The following is a 15,389-nucleotide window of genomic DNA, read 5'->3' as shown; positions in this document are numbered from 1 at the left end:
GTCATGCAAGTTACAATCACTCTTAGCTTCACCTGAAAGCAGAGATGCTGAAGTGAGCTCAGCAACAAGACCTCAGTTTGACTGCCCTGTATCAAAGGCTCTGCAGGCACTGTGTTGTGTAAAGAAATTATGGAAGGGATTCCCTGAATTTTGGGGAAGATGGATACTTTGTCTAACACCATTTGCATTAATCTTGATTAAGAACCACTTGAGATGACCTGCCTGAGCTTAGTTGGAAACAGGTCATGACAGATCATCTGATCTACCTAGGATGGTTTAGTGCTAAATCTGTGTTTGGACTGAATTGTTTTTCATACCCGCTTTAATACTCAAAATCTGACGTGAGATTTTCATCTGTCCGTGTAAGTTCTGGTGCAGTGGCAGGTGTGCAGACCTGTCCTAGCTAGTCTATTCAAACTTGAATATTTCTCTGTGCTATTTGGGGATCATTGCAGTGACTAAATCTGTGATTGTTTTTAAATTTTTTTTTCCTTCATCTGTTTCTCTGATCTAACAAGGGAAATGTTTCTTTCCCTTCTAAGGAAAAAAAAATCACCCTTGTTAAGAATGCCTGAGTAAGTCAGTGACTTAAGAAAGTACTTGAGGCACAAGCAGAAATCCCTAGGGGGTTTTTATATTTATTTATTTTGTAAAATATTGAGCTGTAAAACCTTCCTTCCATACACAACTGCATGATGTTGCCACTTGATCACAATCGGTGTCTCAGGTAGCTTATTTACACACACAGATGCAGCACTGGCTTCACTTCAGCAAATCTTTCATTCCCTATGAAGTTTCTGATGGAATTGGACACAGTAGTAAGACAGCAATCCTCTGTGTCAGCAGGGAGCCATTACCACTCCCCAGTTCTTGGAATGGGACACTGGACTACAGGCATTTATTGCTCAAGAAGTCAGAGGAGGGAATTACATACAGGTTAAACTCAGGTATTCAGGAGTATTGTCCAATCTTTTCTATTTTTCATAAGGAAAAGTGTTCATAAAAAGAAAATGACTGTTAAGAGCTTGATGAAATGTGTTTTAAGAGTTCCTTTCTTTTCACACCACTGAGAAGTGCAGATGTCAACTTCACAGAATATGCTTTGTAAAAATGAAACTCCTGTAACTTCTGTGTTTACAAGAAAAATCTAGAGGAGGCCACATAAAATCACAGAATTGTTTGGTTGGAAGGGACCTTAAAGATTATCTTGTTCCAACCCCCTGCCATGGCCAGGGACACCTTCCACTAGACCAGGTTGTCCAAAGCATTGTCTAACCTGTCCTCGACCACCTCCAGGGATAGGGCATCCACAGCTTCTCTGGGAAACGTGTTTCAGTGTCTCACCACCCTCATAGTGAAGAATTTTTTCCTAATATCTAATCATGATCACTGATATTGTAGCTGCTGAGCTGTTACTTCTAAGTTTATCCTTGCAACAGAAGAAATGATTCACAGCAGCTATTGCTGAACATAGAATAATGATTTCATGTTGAGCAGAGCAGTTTCATATATCCTTTTTATTTGGAGGCTGATACAGTGATGGATGGAACCTGAAACAAGCTTTTCTGGCCAAACTGGAAAGTCCTGCTGAATACTTGTTGAGCTGTATGATCAAGTAGCCACCTGTGATAAATTCCTCTGCCCAACTAGTTGTGCTTTTCTCAATTTGGCATCCTAAGGTTCAACTGTAGATCTTTTCAAATCCTGAAAATACACTATAAGTACTTACAACACAGTGGAACAAAATCTTAAGCTGTTTTTTTCATGATCCTGGTAAAACAGTGGGTGTGGAAGAACAGGCTTTGAGACGCACAGGAGATGGTTCCTTTCAGAACTGCCCCAAACATCTCATGGCTGTTTACACGAGTGATAGCCTGGCTACAGAAACAGGCTCCACAGCTGGCTGCCCTTTGTCTGATTCCTCAGCTCTGAGGAAGGTCTGTACTATTCTGACACAATATATCTAACTGAATTTAAAGAATACCTTTTATTTGTTCCTTAGAAACAACTGCAAAATTTCTTGTGCAACACGAAAATGACTCGTATAGCTGACACAGTGGCTCAATTCATTATTGTATTCTCTTGCCTCTTGCAAGCTCTCCTAAAGTATCCTTAACAAACCTGAAACAGAAAGGGAGTTTGAATTCTGTTGCAAATACAGTTTGACTCCTCTACCTCATTGTAGGGATGTGTCCAAAACCAGAAGTCAAATGAAGATTGTATTGCTCTTATTGGGGTGGTTGGTGTGAGTGCTGGATTTACACAGATAAAAATTCTGTCCTGCTTCCAAATAGAAAGTTACAGTTTTTAGCTGCTGGGGAAACAAAGTTTGGCGTTGGAATCTAGCCAGGCAGCTCAATCAATTGGATCACAGTGAAAGGTTCTTAAATGTAACTCAGGAATGTAACCTAAATCAGGAATTTAACTCAGTCAATGAAAGATACAGGCCTAAGGACTATGTGTGTGCAACAAGGATGAATCCTAGTAACTCCCAATTCATCATATCCTGATCAATGAAGAGCAGAAATACGTGCTGCAGCTTGAGCTACTCCAATGTTCCAAGCATTGGTGTTGACAAAAGTGATGCCTTTGGTCCAAAGTGAATTTTACCTCCTTATTACAGGAATAATTTTTAAACTGCTTTATGCACCAAAGATAAAAATTTCTTTCTACTCAATTATTTGGGATCTTATTTAGGATGTACTTGCAAGACTGCAAATTTGAGTGGTCAAAACACATGACAAAATGTGCAAATTTAGGATTTCCTTTATTTTCTGTAGGGATTATTTACTATAGACACACATTAAAAGAATTGAGTTTGTAAGCTTTCTGTTGAGGCTATCAGAACACCAGTTATGCTGATTTCCACAGATTCAGTGCCCTGTTTTGGGTTGAATCCTAGAAGCCTTTCCCAGCTTTAAGAGGCTTAGATATTTGATCTTGTTGAATTTTGCTTCCACAACAGTGCACATTCATAATGCCCATAAATGGGAAGTTTTATAATTCATTAGGATGCTATAGTCCTGATTGACATGTTTGAGTACAAAACAAAGAACCACATTAAAGACGTTGTCTCCTTCCTCTTTCTTCTTCTAAGCTTCTCCTCCTTGCAAGCGGATACACATTTCAAACCTGCTCATATGTCATTATCCCCAAGAGGGTTTTCCAGTAGTCATCTCCTGCTTTGATAGGACTGACTTTGTGACAACGAACAGGACAGGAGTAAGATGGTGTAACATCTTCCCTCATTGAGACAAAAGTGAATATAAATGTTCTCAACCAAAGAACAACATGCTTGGGTATCTTGACACCACAGCTGCCTACTATCTTTGGCCAGGACAAATACCCTCCTTCAAATGGAGAAAGTCCTAGCTGCAAGAAGAAAACTGAATTAGTTTGTCTATTAATGAATATTCTCCCCATCTTTCCTCAGCTTTCTTGTGAGTTTTAAAGACTAGAATTTATTGTAGCTTGTCTTTAATCCCCACCGTAATAATAGTTTAAATCTTGCTTAGCTTCTGCACTGAAACTGCTTGTAAATATTTAATTAAAGCTTTCATACCATCAACCTTATATTGAATGTGAACACAAGGAGTGTGGAGAGTACCAAGAAATCCAGGCCAAGCCTTAAAAGCATTCTAAATCACTGAAGTCACTATTTAGTCTAACTTTCCTTTTTTGAAGCAGGAGTGCCAGTTGGCATCTTCTGTAGTATGTGTTGTCTTCATACCTTTGTATGACTCAGTTACCAGTAACTAAAATAATCACAGAACTGCTTCCCAGCACAATGCATGGACAGCATCCTAACTTTAAAATGTGTTCATTCAAGCAACTAACCATGAGGGACTTTTCTTCTACTTGGAAACATACAAGAAAACAGTACCAGGAAGCACAGCAATGTTTTCTAGGAAAAAAAAAAAAGCAATTCTGTAGAAAGAGCAATCTTAAATTCAGGTCCTTATATTGCTGTTTCTTTTCCAAAGATATTTTCCCTGAAAAACAGCACTGAAGCACTGCTAAGAGCACAAGAGGAACAGAATGGTGGCAATAACACCACCTTCCTGTACCTGTACCTTAAGCACTTATATTATGCATATTCTTGAGACTGAGATGTGGAAAGGCCTGGTGGGGAGAACAGCAGACTGGAATCATTCCCCCTTCCGCTCCCATTCCTGTGAGAGTCAATCTGGGTGATTCAGTCCAGACTCTCTGTATTTATGCCCAGTAGATGTTTGACATCTCAACAACTGTGGAATTTCCATGGCTTCCTCACACTGTACATTCTGGTGCTTTGCTAACTGCACTGGTTTGCCAGCTTGCACTAATTCCTAATTTGTCTCCTTTGTGTCAGCTGTGCTGCTTCTGTTTCTCAGTGTCGTCCTGTTTGTTCTGTGTTTATCCACAGGTTCTATATTCTTTTACTTTAGATAAAAATCAAACATTAGTAAAAAGTATAACCTAAAACAGAACTGTAGAAAGCAACAGAACTTTGACAGTTCTTCTCTTGCTCTCGCCTGAACTCTCCATACACTTCTTCCTTTGAGTAAAATGGTCCAAAGAGAAAACTGAGTTTTATCAGTGATGAGTGAAAAAGGATTACTTCATGTATTTTATATGATCTACCATACACTACAAATCCCATATGATGGCTGCATTTATTTTTGGAATAGCATGATCCTGACTTAGCAACTGTAACTCTCAGCATTCCTGCTGCTCTGTAGACACCTCTTCCCTGGCCTCTACCTGTGGAACCTTTTGCTCATGTATAGCACCTTGCAACAGTTCTTAGGGGAAGGAAAAAAACCCCATGAGTAAACAAGTACATTTAATTTTCAAGTATAATTAATTTTGCAAGTAAAGAGTATAAACCTAAGTAATAATTAAAAAAAAAAACAACAAACAACATTTATATTTTATATAAAAAGCCAGTTATTTCAAGTTGTACACATCAAGGGAAACAGTGCCACAGCTTAATAAGGAACAAATTCTATCCATAGCTGAAACAGCTAAGCACAAGTTATTACATAGAAATATACATATCTGCACCATACTTATTAATATACTTTAGAAAAACCTAATTTTTCCGAACAAGGGCAGCCCATTTGCCCTCCTCATAATCATTGTTTCCTGATGTTACTCTGCAGAGTCCTTTGTAACTTGGCTATGTTGGCATCCAAGGCTGCTAAACTATTCTTAAAGTCCTCTTCATCTCGAGAAGTAAATGTTGAGAAAGAAGTTGCACTCCACTCAGATCTCACTGATAAACCATCAAATGAAATGCAACTAAAATCAGCTGGTTTACTACCTTTTCTCTGAGAAATCTCTGTTGGAAATGGCATTGATACACGAGGGTATGTACCAGGCTGAGGTTGGTCTGGTTTATCTGTGGAATCTTTTGCAGCTCCACTTGGAATGACTTTTGATTTCATTTGGACTTTGTCTCCTTCCAACTTTGCTTTATCCCCTGTAAGTTCAAGAGTGTTTTCCACAGTCTTTTTCACACTGTACCCAGCACTTAACTTATCCAGTACAGTTGGATCCTTTGATAGCTCACGTCCACACTGTGGCACAGAACTTGGGAGCTCACAGAAATCCAAAGTTTTACAAACCCCTCTACTCTGGGGTAGCACACCACTTCTGTCAGAGACTGGCTGCTGTTTTTTAGAGGCACTGCTAGTCAATGGAATATAAATTGTCTCATCCAACTTGTTTTGGTCATCTAGTAAAGTCCCAGAATCACTAATTGTTTCTGCATCTTGGTTCAATGAAGTTTGTAGTGCTCTGGGAGCTGATGTTCCTTCTTCTACGAATGTACTGTTTATTTTACTTCCTTCAGCATCAAACTTTTCATAGGCCAGATTTTGCATTTCCCTGTTTCCACTTTCATTTGCGAATTGAAGATCTGTATCTATCAAAACATGATCCATTTCTAATTTTTTAAGGTAAGTCATTACTGCAGTACTCCCAGGAAATGGCTCAGGCTGCATCTGCTTTTCGTGGTCTTCCAAAAGAGACTTTGAGAGAGCTTTTTCAGGTTTGGGTCTAACGTTGTCCGCTGTGAGGTCAGACAGAAGCTTGGCCATACTGCCCTGCAAGGTTCTGTTTAGGTAAGATCAATACAACAGGTTCAAAATTAGTCACTAAAAAGAGTAGTTAAAAACTTTTCTATAGGACCAAAACAGTAGATTTATCAGACTGTGGCAATGCTCTTTCTACATATTGTCATAAAATGTAGTACAAACATGAATCAATTCCAAGTTTCTTGAACTTTTCTTCAGCTTAGTATGGTTATAAAACAACTCAAATAGCACAACCCAAGGAAGTTCTCCAGATTATTCCTGGTTTATCTGACTTTGTGTGGCACAAAATGAAATAAATTGATGCCAAGAAACTGTTCAAAGCAGATAGAAGAAGTTATCAAAATCCCTACAAAATGTTTTCTGAATTATTGTTCCCATTACATCTAAAAATATTATAAAAAACATTATAAAGGAAATAATTCTTCTAATTTTTTGCTTTGTACATCAAAAGCAATTCATGTTTAGATGCTTAAGTCTATAGCAGATACATAAACACAAGCAATAAGACATTATTATACCACCATCTGGTGGTCAGTATAGCAGCCACAGAAGTGTCTAAAATTCTACTGAATAATTTGAAATGTTGATTAAAAATATTCTGCTGTTTCCATCAGTACCAACTATAAACATGACAAACAACAGTTTTGTTTCCTGTACACAGAATGTCCAAACCAATTTTTTGTGCATACCACTATGCATCTGCAAAACCCTATTTATGTCTCCCAGCTTGCTGCTATTTTTATCATAAAAGACTGTGATAAAATAAATACACAATAGTAGTTCTAAAAAAAAAAAAAATGTGAGTAACACCACCTTCATTCAGTGATTGAAGAACTTCTACCTCTACCCATAATTATATCTGGGCATAATCTACTTCAAATGTCTGTACAGTAAAAGAAAGGACTGCTCATTCCCACAGGAAGAGCTTGCTGTGGGTCCTGAAGGCAGATCTTCTCTGCCAGTTGTTCTCAAAACTAGACCAATATCTAAACCAGTGTAAAAAAAAAATTCAGGCTAAGAGTTAGTTTCCAAATTCTACACCTCAAGGGAACTATCAGTACGTTTTCAGGTCCTTGCCCTTCCCATGGAACAACTTACTGCCAGATCTGCTATTAAGAGTTAAAACTTCACACAAGTTACTGCAGATGTTATTTTACTTTACCACAGAATTCAAGTCATGGAATATGACAACTCTGTTTAAACAAAATTATATCACCATTGCTACAAAAGTAACTACCAAGAGAAGTTTTAGCCTGTGTTACCTCTTACCACCAAGATACTAAGATTACAGTAATCCACAGCATAAAAAAAAAGAAAAAACTAGGGAAAAAAAAGAAAAAAAAAAACAAAAAAGACCAATGTCAAGAGGCAAAAAAAAAGGCTTAGCCACCTGGTTAATTCCCGCAGTCTCTTAACCTCGGCATCCCGCTGACGTAATGTTATGCCCAAAATCTTATTTTCTTTCTCTGAAGCTTCCAGCTTAAACTGAAGGCTCTTCACATTTCCTAATGCTTCTTCCACTTCTGAAATGCCAAGAAGAATTTACCTAATTATTTGAGTTCTAAAACATTAAACAAAGAATAACCAAATTGAAAACACGTACCAATCTTGAGCTTGGTGGAATGAATGTCATAATGCTGTTTGTTTTCAAGCAATTCTTCTTCTTTATCTTGAATAACTTTTGCAAGATGTTTATTTTCTTCCTTCTGACTTTCTACTATTTTAAGAAGTTCTTCATTTTTAGCCTGCAGTGAATCAAGGCCTTTCTGCGATTCTTTCAATTGACTCTGGAGCATCATATTCAAGGACTGCAAAGAAACTACTACCAAAAGTAAAACATAAAAAGTTTAAGTGTTTTGTATGGTAGTTTGAATTGCTAAACCAAACTAAGTTTTTAAATAATCTTGGTAATATGCATTTTGGTTACAAATAGATTGTATCTTGCAGCAGCAGGATAAAGCTCAAGCTTTCTTCTTAATTATCTGTCATCTTCATTTTAAGAGGCACATAAGGAAAAATAATCTGCTTGGCAGCTGAAGAGCCAAGTCTGACTGTGGAGCCTAAAGAGGTCCAACAGTCCATGCAAATGCAGCTGCATGATTAGACCCACAACACTTAGTTTGGTTGCCACTAAAGGCTGCAATACATACAGACATAGGAAGATACAAATATATAAATAAAAAATAACAGTATCTATTGAAATAAAGCTGTAACAAATATCCCCCTGACAAGCAACATTATCAGTACTTTACATTCATAATTGCAGCTCTGTCCAGATTTCTTCTCACTGGTGTCTTGTTCCCTGAGTTTCTGGTTTAATATTCTTAGTCTCCTAAATGTGAATTGTGAAAAAGCACAAATTCAGAAGTATTAGAATTAGCTCAAAAGCACTGCACTTTAAATTAGTTTGGTAAAAAGTTGCTACTGAGAATTAAATGTCATGGAATGTTTCAGAAATATAAAAAAGTTCTAATAACATGTACTTCTTCAACACAAAAGACCCTTTGCACATTCTGGTATATATCCTTCCCCCTGTTCTGAAGTCAAGTGCTACTCAGTAATGCATTTGAGAGCTCCCCTGAAATGAGAGACACTTTTGCATTTGAGAATGGTCTACAAAAAGAATATGAGCAGGCTAACTATGTTGATACAGTGCATTGATCCCACCCAGCCAAAGGCCCAATCATGAGATAACCAACACTATTAAGACATCGGTATTAACTGAAGACTTGCTGTGTGTATACAGCCTTACCAACACACTTTCTAGTACATAAATAGGGAAGAGCCCTAACATGTCTACCATGACAATGATAGAACACAGGCAATTTAGAAGAGGCCAGTTAAAGATGCTTTAGGCACATCTGCAGTAAGCACAGGATCGCTGACAGTTCCTGACCTGCGCAGCTGGGCATTTTCACTCCTGAGAGGCTGTAAAGCCAGTGCTATTTCAGCTTGGATGTTTGTACTTCCCACTACAGCTGGGAGCAATGATATGCAACCTTCTATTTCACTCATCAACCTCAGCATTTCTGAATCATCTGCAAGAGATGAGGGAAAAAAGGACATTCAATAAACCTATAAAGCTGCAATATGACAGTAATATTTTACATGTGATTAAGCAATCTACAAAGTATTTTACTAGTATCTACATTTTTTTTCCCAAGAAAACCTAATCTTTAACTATATTTATTTAAAATTGCTATGCTTGACTATGAAAACTATGCTTTACATCCTCAATAGAACACAAGTCAGCATCTCTCCAACCAGCCTTGGTGGGACTGCTGTTGCAACATGTCCACACTGGGCCCTCTCTCAGGAGAAAGGTCTGTATATGAAATAGGAACAATCCTTACCCCAGATGTTATGATAATGTTAAAATAGTCCAAAAACAAATTTAATACTTATGCAGAGTGAAACCTGAAGGTATTGCTCTTGTGGAAAACCATGCTAAGATGTCACACACCATCTGACACACACAACTTGCAGAAACTGAAGTGCTCACATTTAACAGAGCTCTTGTGTTATTTGTACGTAATAACTCCACTGCACAACAAAAATGTCCTCACCTTGATCTGTTATCAGTTCTCTGAGTTCACCCAAAAGATATTTTACAGTCATAACTTTATGGGCTGTTTCTTCTGGACTTTCTCTTCTAGACTTTAGAACTTTCTTCATACAACTTGTCCTACAGCCTGTATCTCTCACTGGAGCTATGTCAAGGACATTCAATTCATCTTCCTCACTGACCATATCCTCACTGTGCTCTTCAGGAGTATCTTCCTCCGTGTCACTTGAGCCATCATGTTGTGCTGGACAATGCTGATGGCACCTCTGTTCAGTGCTGCCATTCAGTCCCTCCCGTGATTGTAACAGGGCCAAGTGAGCTTGTATGCACCTTATCAAATCTGCTTCTTTGGTCTGGTGCTCTTGGCTTGGGGTCATCTCTCTGGCAGAAGATGCTGGGATCAATGTAGGCACTGTAGGGATCGAAGGACCTGGTGCTATACAAGGGACCACACTAGGAAGAGCAGTGCCAGACTGCACTTGTGCAGCAGGAGCAGCAGAAACTACTGGGAAAACCACAGGTCCTCCCATCTCTGGCACACATTCACTGGCACTATCTACAGGAACACCCTGCATAAAGAATATTCAAATTAAACAAAAACTTAACATAATTTCTAAATCTTTAAAAAAAAAAAAACCAAACAACACTACTTTTGTCTGACTCAATGTAGTCTTGATCATTCTTTACTAATTATAAGAACAAATTATTAACTGAATAATTTTCCTCTATAATAAGGAGTAATTAAAATGTAAATCTGGTTTAGATTGTCTTTATCTTAAATGTTACTGGCAACATTAAAGCACAGTTCTTTTTCAAGTGTTCTATAAAGAAAAAAACCTCAGCGGTGTTTCTTGAATCCATCCAGAACAGGGAAGAAAGAATAAAAAAAAAAAGGACAACACTGTTACCTTTCAAGATTTTATGCAGATGAATTTCAAAAGTCAAGGCCAGCACTAGCTACACATGGACTGCCTGCAGATGGAAGGTAAGTCTACAGTCTTACAGATTCAAGGTGCAAGCCCTCTACCACATTTCCTGAGGGGGTAGCTGGTTCTCTCCATTAGTTCTATTCTATACCCTGAAATACACAGGCATTTTAACATGTGCCTGTAAGATAATACAGACTGTCTGAAGAAATTATTAACTTGATCATTGGCAGGGAAAAGCTCCATTTGATATATGATTTCTTCTATCAGGAGTTGGTTAATGATCCTAATGTGCATTACTGAGAATGCCATTAACAGTAATCAGTAATTTCCTGCACCTTCCATGTTTATTGTCCATTACAGAATTCCCCATTCAGAAACAAGCAGCCAGTTGAAATGCCTCTAATTCCATTTTTTGGTGTCTATACAAGATGTGTTTTGAAAAGTGATATTTTCTCTATTTATTTTGTTCATCGTTACAGATTGAAATATGCAATTTTTTTAAAGGAAAAGCATTAGGAAAACTGACAAAATTAAATGTATAAATAAATAGGCAGTGCTAATTCAGTATGTTTATTAATAGTTAGAATCAAACTTCTACTTACTGACTGAGTAGTCAAGGGATTAGCTGAATGCTGCAGGGACAGTCCTGATGTGGACGTAGGTAACAGATAATTAAAAGCTGCAACATTTTGACATCCTGAAAGAAAACAGCAGAGATCAGGGAAATTTGGGGCAAAACTCTTGCAGTTAAATAGTCAGCTCTACATTAATAGTTCCACTAACCCTGATTTGAGGTAGGAGAAGGAGTTATAGTAGGAATTTCATTACTATCCTGTGGTGGTTGGCCAGTTATCAGAGACATCTGAGTTTCCACATGCTCACATAGTTTCTGATACATCACAGGAGACTGCTGACTGCAAGGCACATGAATAGGTTGAACCATCTGATTCTGTGCTGCACTGGAAAGTTCTTTCTCAGCAGAAGGTGTGGTGGACGAAGGAAATTTTCTATTTGATATTGGCACTGCAGAGAAATAAGGAACAAAAAACCCACCTGAAGTTGCCTGTCTTCTCGAGCTACACAAACCCATTGTGTTGTCTGGCAGATTCGTAAATGCACTCAACTTTCTTTCTTATACATGTAACTCAAACATTTGTGAATTTCAATAACTGTTTACTAAACATTTAAGGTTTTAAGAAACAGTAATTTATGTCTACACCCTTTTGTGGATTCAGTCTGGGATCGGCCCATAACAAATGGCAACAATTATTTGAAGCCTTGCTGTATCTCAGTAAGTTGAGGAGTCTTTTAATGTTGTTCAAGAAAAAAATCAAGCCCAAGAAAGCCCACTTACGAATTTCTTTTCGGACAGGGGCAGGAGTAACATTTCTTGCTAACCCCTTCTTCTTGGAAGTATTTCCTTTGGTTAGCAAAGGCTTGGAAGTAGGTGCTTTCCCAGGTGGTTTATGGATAGCCTCCTTTCCTAGTATTAGTTGAAAGAAAAAGCAGTCAACAAAACAAATCAAGAGAGTATTACGAAACCTAAAAATGTAACTTGCATTTTCAATAGCTACAACCTGTAGCCCCATTTTGTATGAAATTCTTCAGTAAAGCTGCACACTGGTCAAGTCCATCGTGGATAGCATCAACCTGCACAAAGAACACTGCAGTCAGAAAATGAGTACCACTGTTTTCTTTCAGTAAACTCACGTTTGAGGGGAGTATTCTCCACTCTGTCACCTGACAAAGAACAACTGATAACCAGAAAGAAGTTTTCCATATACTACTTTACAATTATATGGACTTTTGCAAACATGTAAATTTCACAAAATAACTAAATTGTGTTGTTGCACCACGTCCATTTGCTGGATTTTGTGTCTTGGTAACTGCATGTGTGTCTTTTCTAATTCTCATTTCCATGTACAGTTAAACTATTATCTACAGCCTATTTGTATTTTGGAGACAATTGGTTCAGCACTACAGAAATCCCAGTGCTGCAGCACTGACTCCATACCACTCTTTGTGCTCTTTTCAGCACAAAAACTTAACAAGTGTGTCTGTTCTGCCGAGACCAGCCCCCGTCCACAAGCAGCACATTTGTGTTTGCAAAATGTATCCCGTGCTTTAATGAGATTTGTCAGAGCCAAAGTCACTGCACACAAAACCAACTTGCTTGAATCTGCAAGGTGCAGTACAGACTCTCTTGCTTTGCAGGAGCTATTTCAGGTTCAGATTTACCTGCTTTTCTTCTGTTACTCATGGTATTACAATTTCCCTTCTCTTTAGATAACAGGGATGACTGTATTAAAAAGTCACTTAATTACCTGATTGTCAGAGTCGGTGGAAAAGAATTCTGCATCAGAATAACATCCTCTCCTTAAGCCAACCCTGAAAAATTTTATCAAGAAAAAAATAACTTTCACTTTCTGAAAACTTTGCATGGCTGCAACAAACATATTTAGCCGACAATAACAGCTGAAGTCAAAAGCAAATTCAGTCTCCATTCAACAATCTTACATACAGCTAGCAATTATAAAAATTCAATCTACTACAAATAAAACATATGCAGAGTCAACTCTCTATTTTTGCATGCAAAATTTCTATTCAGTTTGTGTCTGTCTATTAATGGGCTGCTTAGAACCTGGCCATACTGACTTTCAGTTAAAACCTTTTCTTTACATATACAACAAATTTTGGTTAGTTGTGCAGTGTGACAAGTATAAGATTCCCAAACACTCACACATACACTCAATCTTAAACAGTATTTGTGATCAAAGTCTTACTGTTTTCTTCCATTTGTTAGCTTAACTGCTCCTGACAGCCTTCCAGAGGACAAACCCTGTTGATTACAGAAATACACTTTGATTTTCATGAAGTACTTTCACAACATACTTGAAGACTACCATTGCCCCCCAGTTCCAAGAACTTTTGCAGAAGTGGATCAGTCCAAGGCAATTTACAGCTCCCAGGCCAAGGAGGGGGGAACTGCTGCCACCAGGGCCTTAAACTTGTAGGTGTCATTTCACAAAATGTGCCTTTACAAAGCATGATGCTTTGATAATTTCCACAGCATTCTATAGATACAGTGATTCACTTACTGACACGTCGAAGAGCTGATGTACAAACTCAACAAATACCCACCTGAACCTTGGGGACTTTAAGGATCACACACCACGTGCACACAGGGTGGAAGAACCCTCACACACTCCAGAGTCACAGGATGGGTCAGGCTGGGAGGGACCACAGTGGGTCCTCTGGTTTAACCTCCCTGCTCAAGCAGGGTCATCCCAGAGCACATGGCACAGGATCGTGTCCAGACGGTTCTGGAATACCTCCAGTGAGGGAGACTCCACACCCTCTCTGTGCAACCTGTTCCCCCCTTTAGATATTTATACACATTGATGAGGTGCCCTCTCAGCCGTCTCTTCTCGAGGCTGAGCGGACCCAGCTCCCTCAGCCTTCCCCCGTAAGAGATGCTCCAGTCCCCCAACCATCCTCGCTACGCTCCGCCGGACCCGCTCCAGAAGCTCCATGCGAGACTCGCTCAGAGCTGGACACCGCGCCCCGCTGGGAGCCGGGTGGGCCCCGGAAGGCCCGACCGCTCGCGGGAGTCGTTACTGGATGGGGAGAGAGACCCCCGCAGCTCCCCTCAACCCATCCGGGTACAGCCGGGTCTGTGAGGCCGCGGACGAGCCCGCCCCGCGCCCTCAGCCCCCCGCCCCGCTGGCACCTTGCGCGGCCGCGCAGCCCCCGCGGCGGCCATGGCCCCGGCCCCGCCCCAGCCCGCGCCCGCCAATAACGGGCCGGTCCGTCCGTGAGGGGGCGGGCCTAACGGAGGGGGCGGGTCTAACGGCTGCGCCGGCGGCAGCGGGCGCGGGAAGGGGAAGGAGCGGCGCTGCCGAACGCGGCTGGGGATTGGTGGAGAGCGGGCGCGGAGGAGCCAATGGGAGGAGAGAAGAGGAAAGGGCGGGGCCAAGGTGGCCGTGAGGGGCGGGCGCGCGCCCCGGCCCCGCCCCGCCGCTCCTGAGGCGAAATTCCCCAACGTAGGCGAATTGTATGTCCCGGTCCCTTAGAGCTCCTTTCGGAGCAAGAAAATCACTGTAATAGAACAACTGAAGGAAGGAATATGAGCTAGGGGAACAAAAAAGAGGATGAAAACAGCTCAAAACGATGTGAGGCAACTACCAAGTTAGAGCCAGAACCACTGCTACATTTCTCTCTTAAGGGAGTTTCCAGAAGTTTATAGGTAAATTCTCATTGAAGTGATAGATGTGGGTGCAAGATTTAAATAATGAAGAATTATTCCAAGTCGTTTAGCAACAAGTAACATATGAAAAAAAATCCCCACACCCCAATCCCATCCTTTAGTTTGAAGATACACAGATCAGCACTTCATCATTTTTATAAAATACATCACACTCTTAAAATATGTGGGAAAATTGAGCCTTGCAGGTGGGTGGTCACAAAATCAGAGAATCAATTGGGTTGAAAAAGACATCTTGGATTCCAACCTGTGACCCACCACCACGAGGTCAGCTAGACCACGGCACCAAGCGCCAAATCCATTCTTTCCTTAAACGCCTCCAGGGGTGGTGACTGCACCACCTGCCTGGGCAGCCCATTCCAATGTCTAATCAACTTTTCTGTGAAGAAACTCCCCTGACGTCCAACCTGAACCTCCCCTGGTGCAGTTTAAGACTGTCCGCTCCTTCCGTGTGGTCCCTTGGGACCTCCCTGCGCTGCCATCACAGCCCGTGTCCTGTGTCCCCTCAGGGACACACAGGATGAAACCAGGCTGGCAGCCAGGCACAGGGA

At 40.2% G+C, this 15,389-nt stretch overlaps 1 protein-coding gene across 2 annotated transcripts; it reads right to left on the bottom strand.

Annotated features, from left to right (window-relative positions):
• Positions 1-405: 405 nt before the first annotated feature.
• On the bottom strand, positions 406-14,422 carry CCDC14 (coiled-coil domain containing 14). 2 transcript variants are annotated; one of them, XM_051787561.1, is made up of 13 exons: positions 14,305-14,422; positions 13,358-13,413; positions 12,899-12,962; positions 12,152-12,224; positions 11,929-12,057; positions 11,358-11,597; positions 11,177-11,271; positions 9,647-10,214; positions 8,977-9,118; positions 8,333-8,412; positions 7,684-7,899; positions 7,471-7,603; positions 406-6,099 (listed from the first exon to the last, which is right to left on the bottom strand). In XM_051787561.1, exons 1-13 carry the CDS (start codon positions 14,335-14,337, stop codon positions 5,118-5,120), a joined length of 2,811 nt encoding a protein of 936 aa, XP_051643521.1. In that variant the 5' UTR covers positions 14,338-14,422; the 3' UTR covers positions 406-5,117. The 2 variants fall into 2 exon arrangements, with proteins under 2 accessions (XP_051643521.1, XP_051643520.1); XM_051787560.1 differs by having other exon boundaries at positions 407-6,099; positions 7,684-7,902; positions 14,305-14,420.
• Positions 14,423-15,389: the final 967 nt, after the last annotated feature.

Source organism: Manacus candei, unplaced genomic scaffold (assembly GCF_025592945.1).
Source record: "Manacus candei isolate 608988 ecotype Guabito, Panama unplaced genomic scaffold, ASM2559294v1 h1tg000023l, whole genome shotgun sequence".
NCBI lineage: Eukaryota > Metazoa > Chordata > Aves > Passeriformes > Pipridae > Manacus > Manacus candei.
The sequence above is the reverse complement of the archived record's forward strand: the minus strand, read 5'-3'. Positions and strand labels throughout refer to the sequence as shown.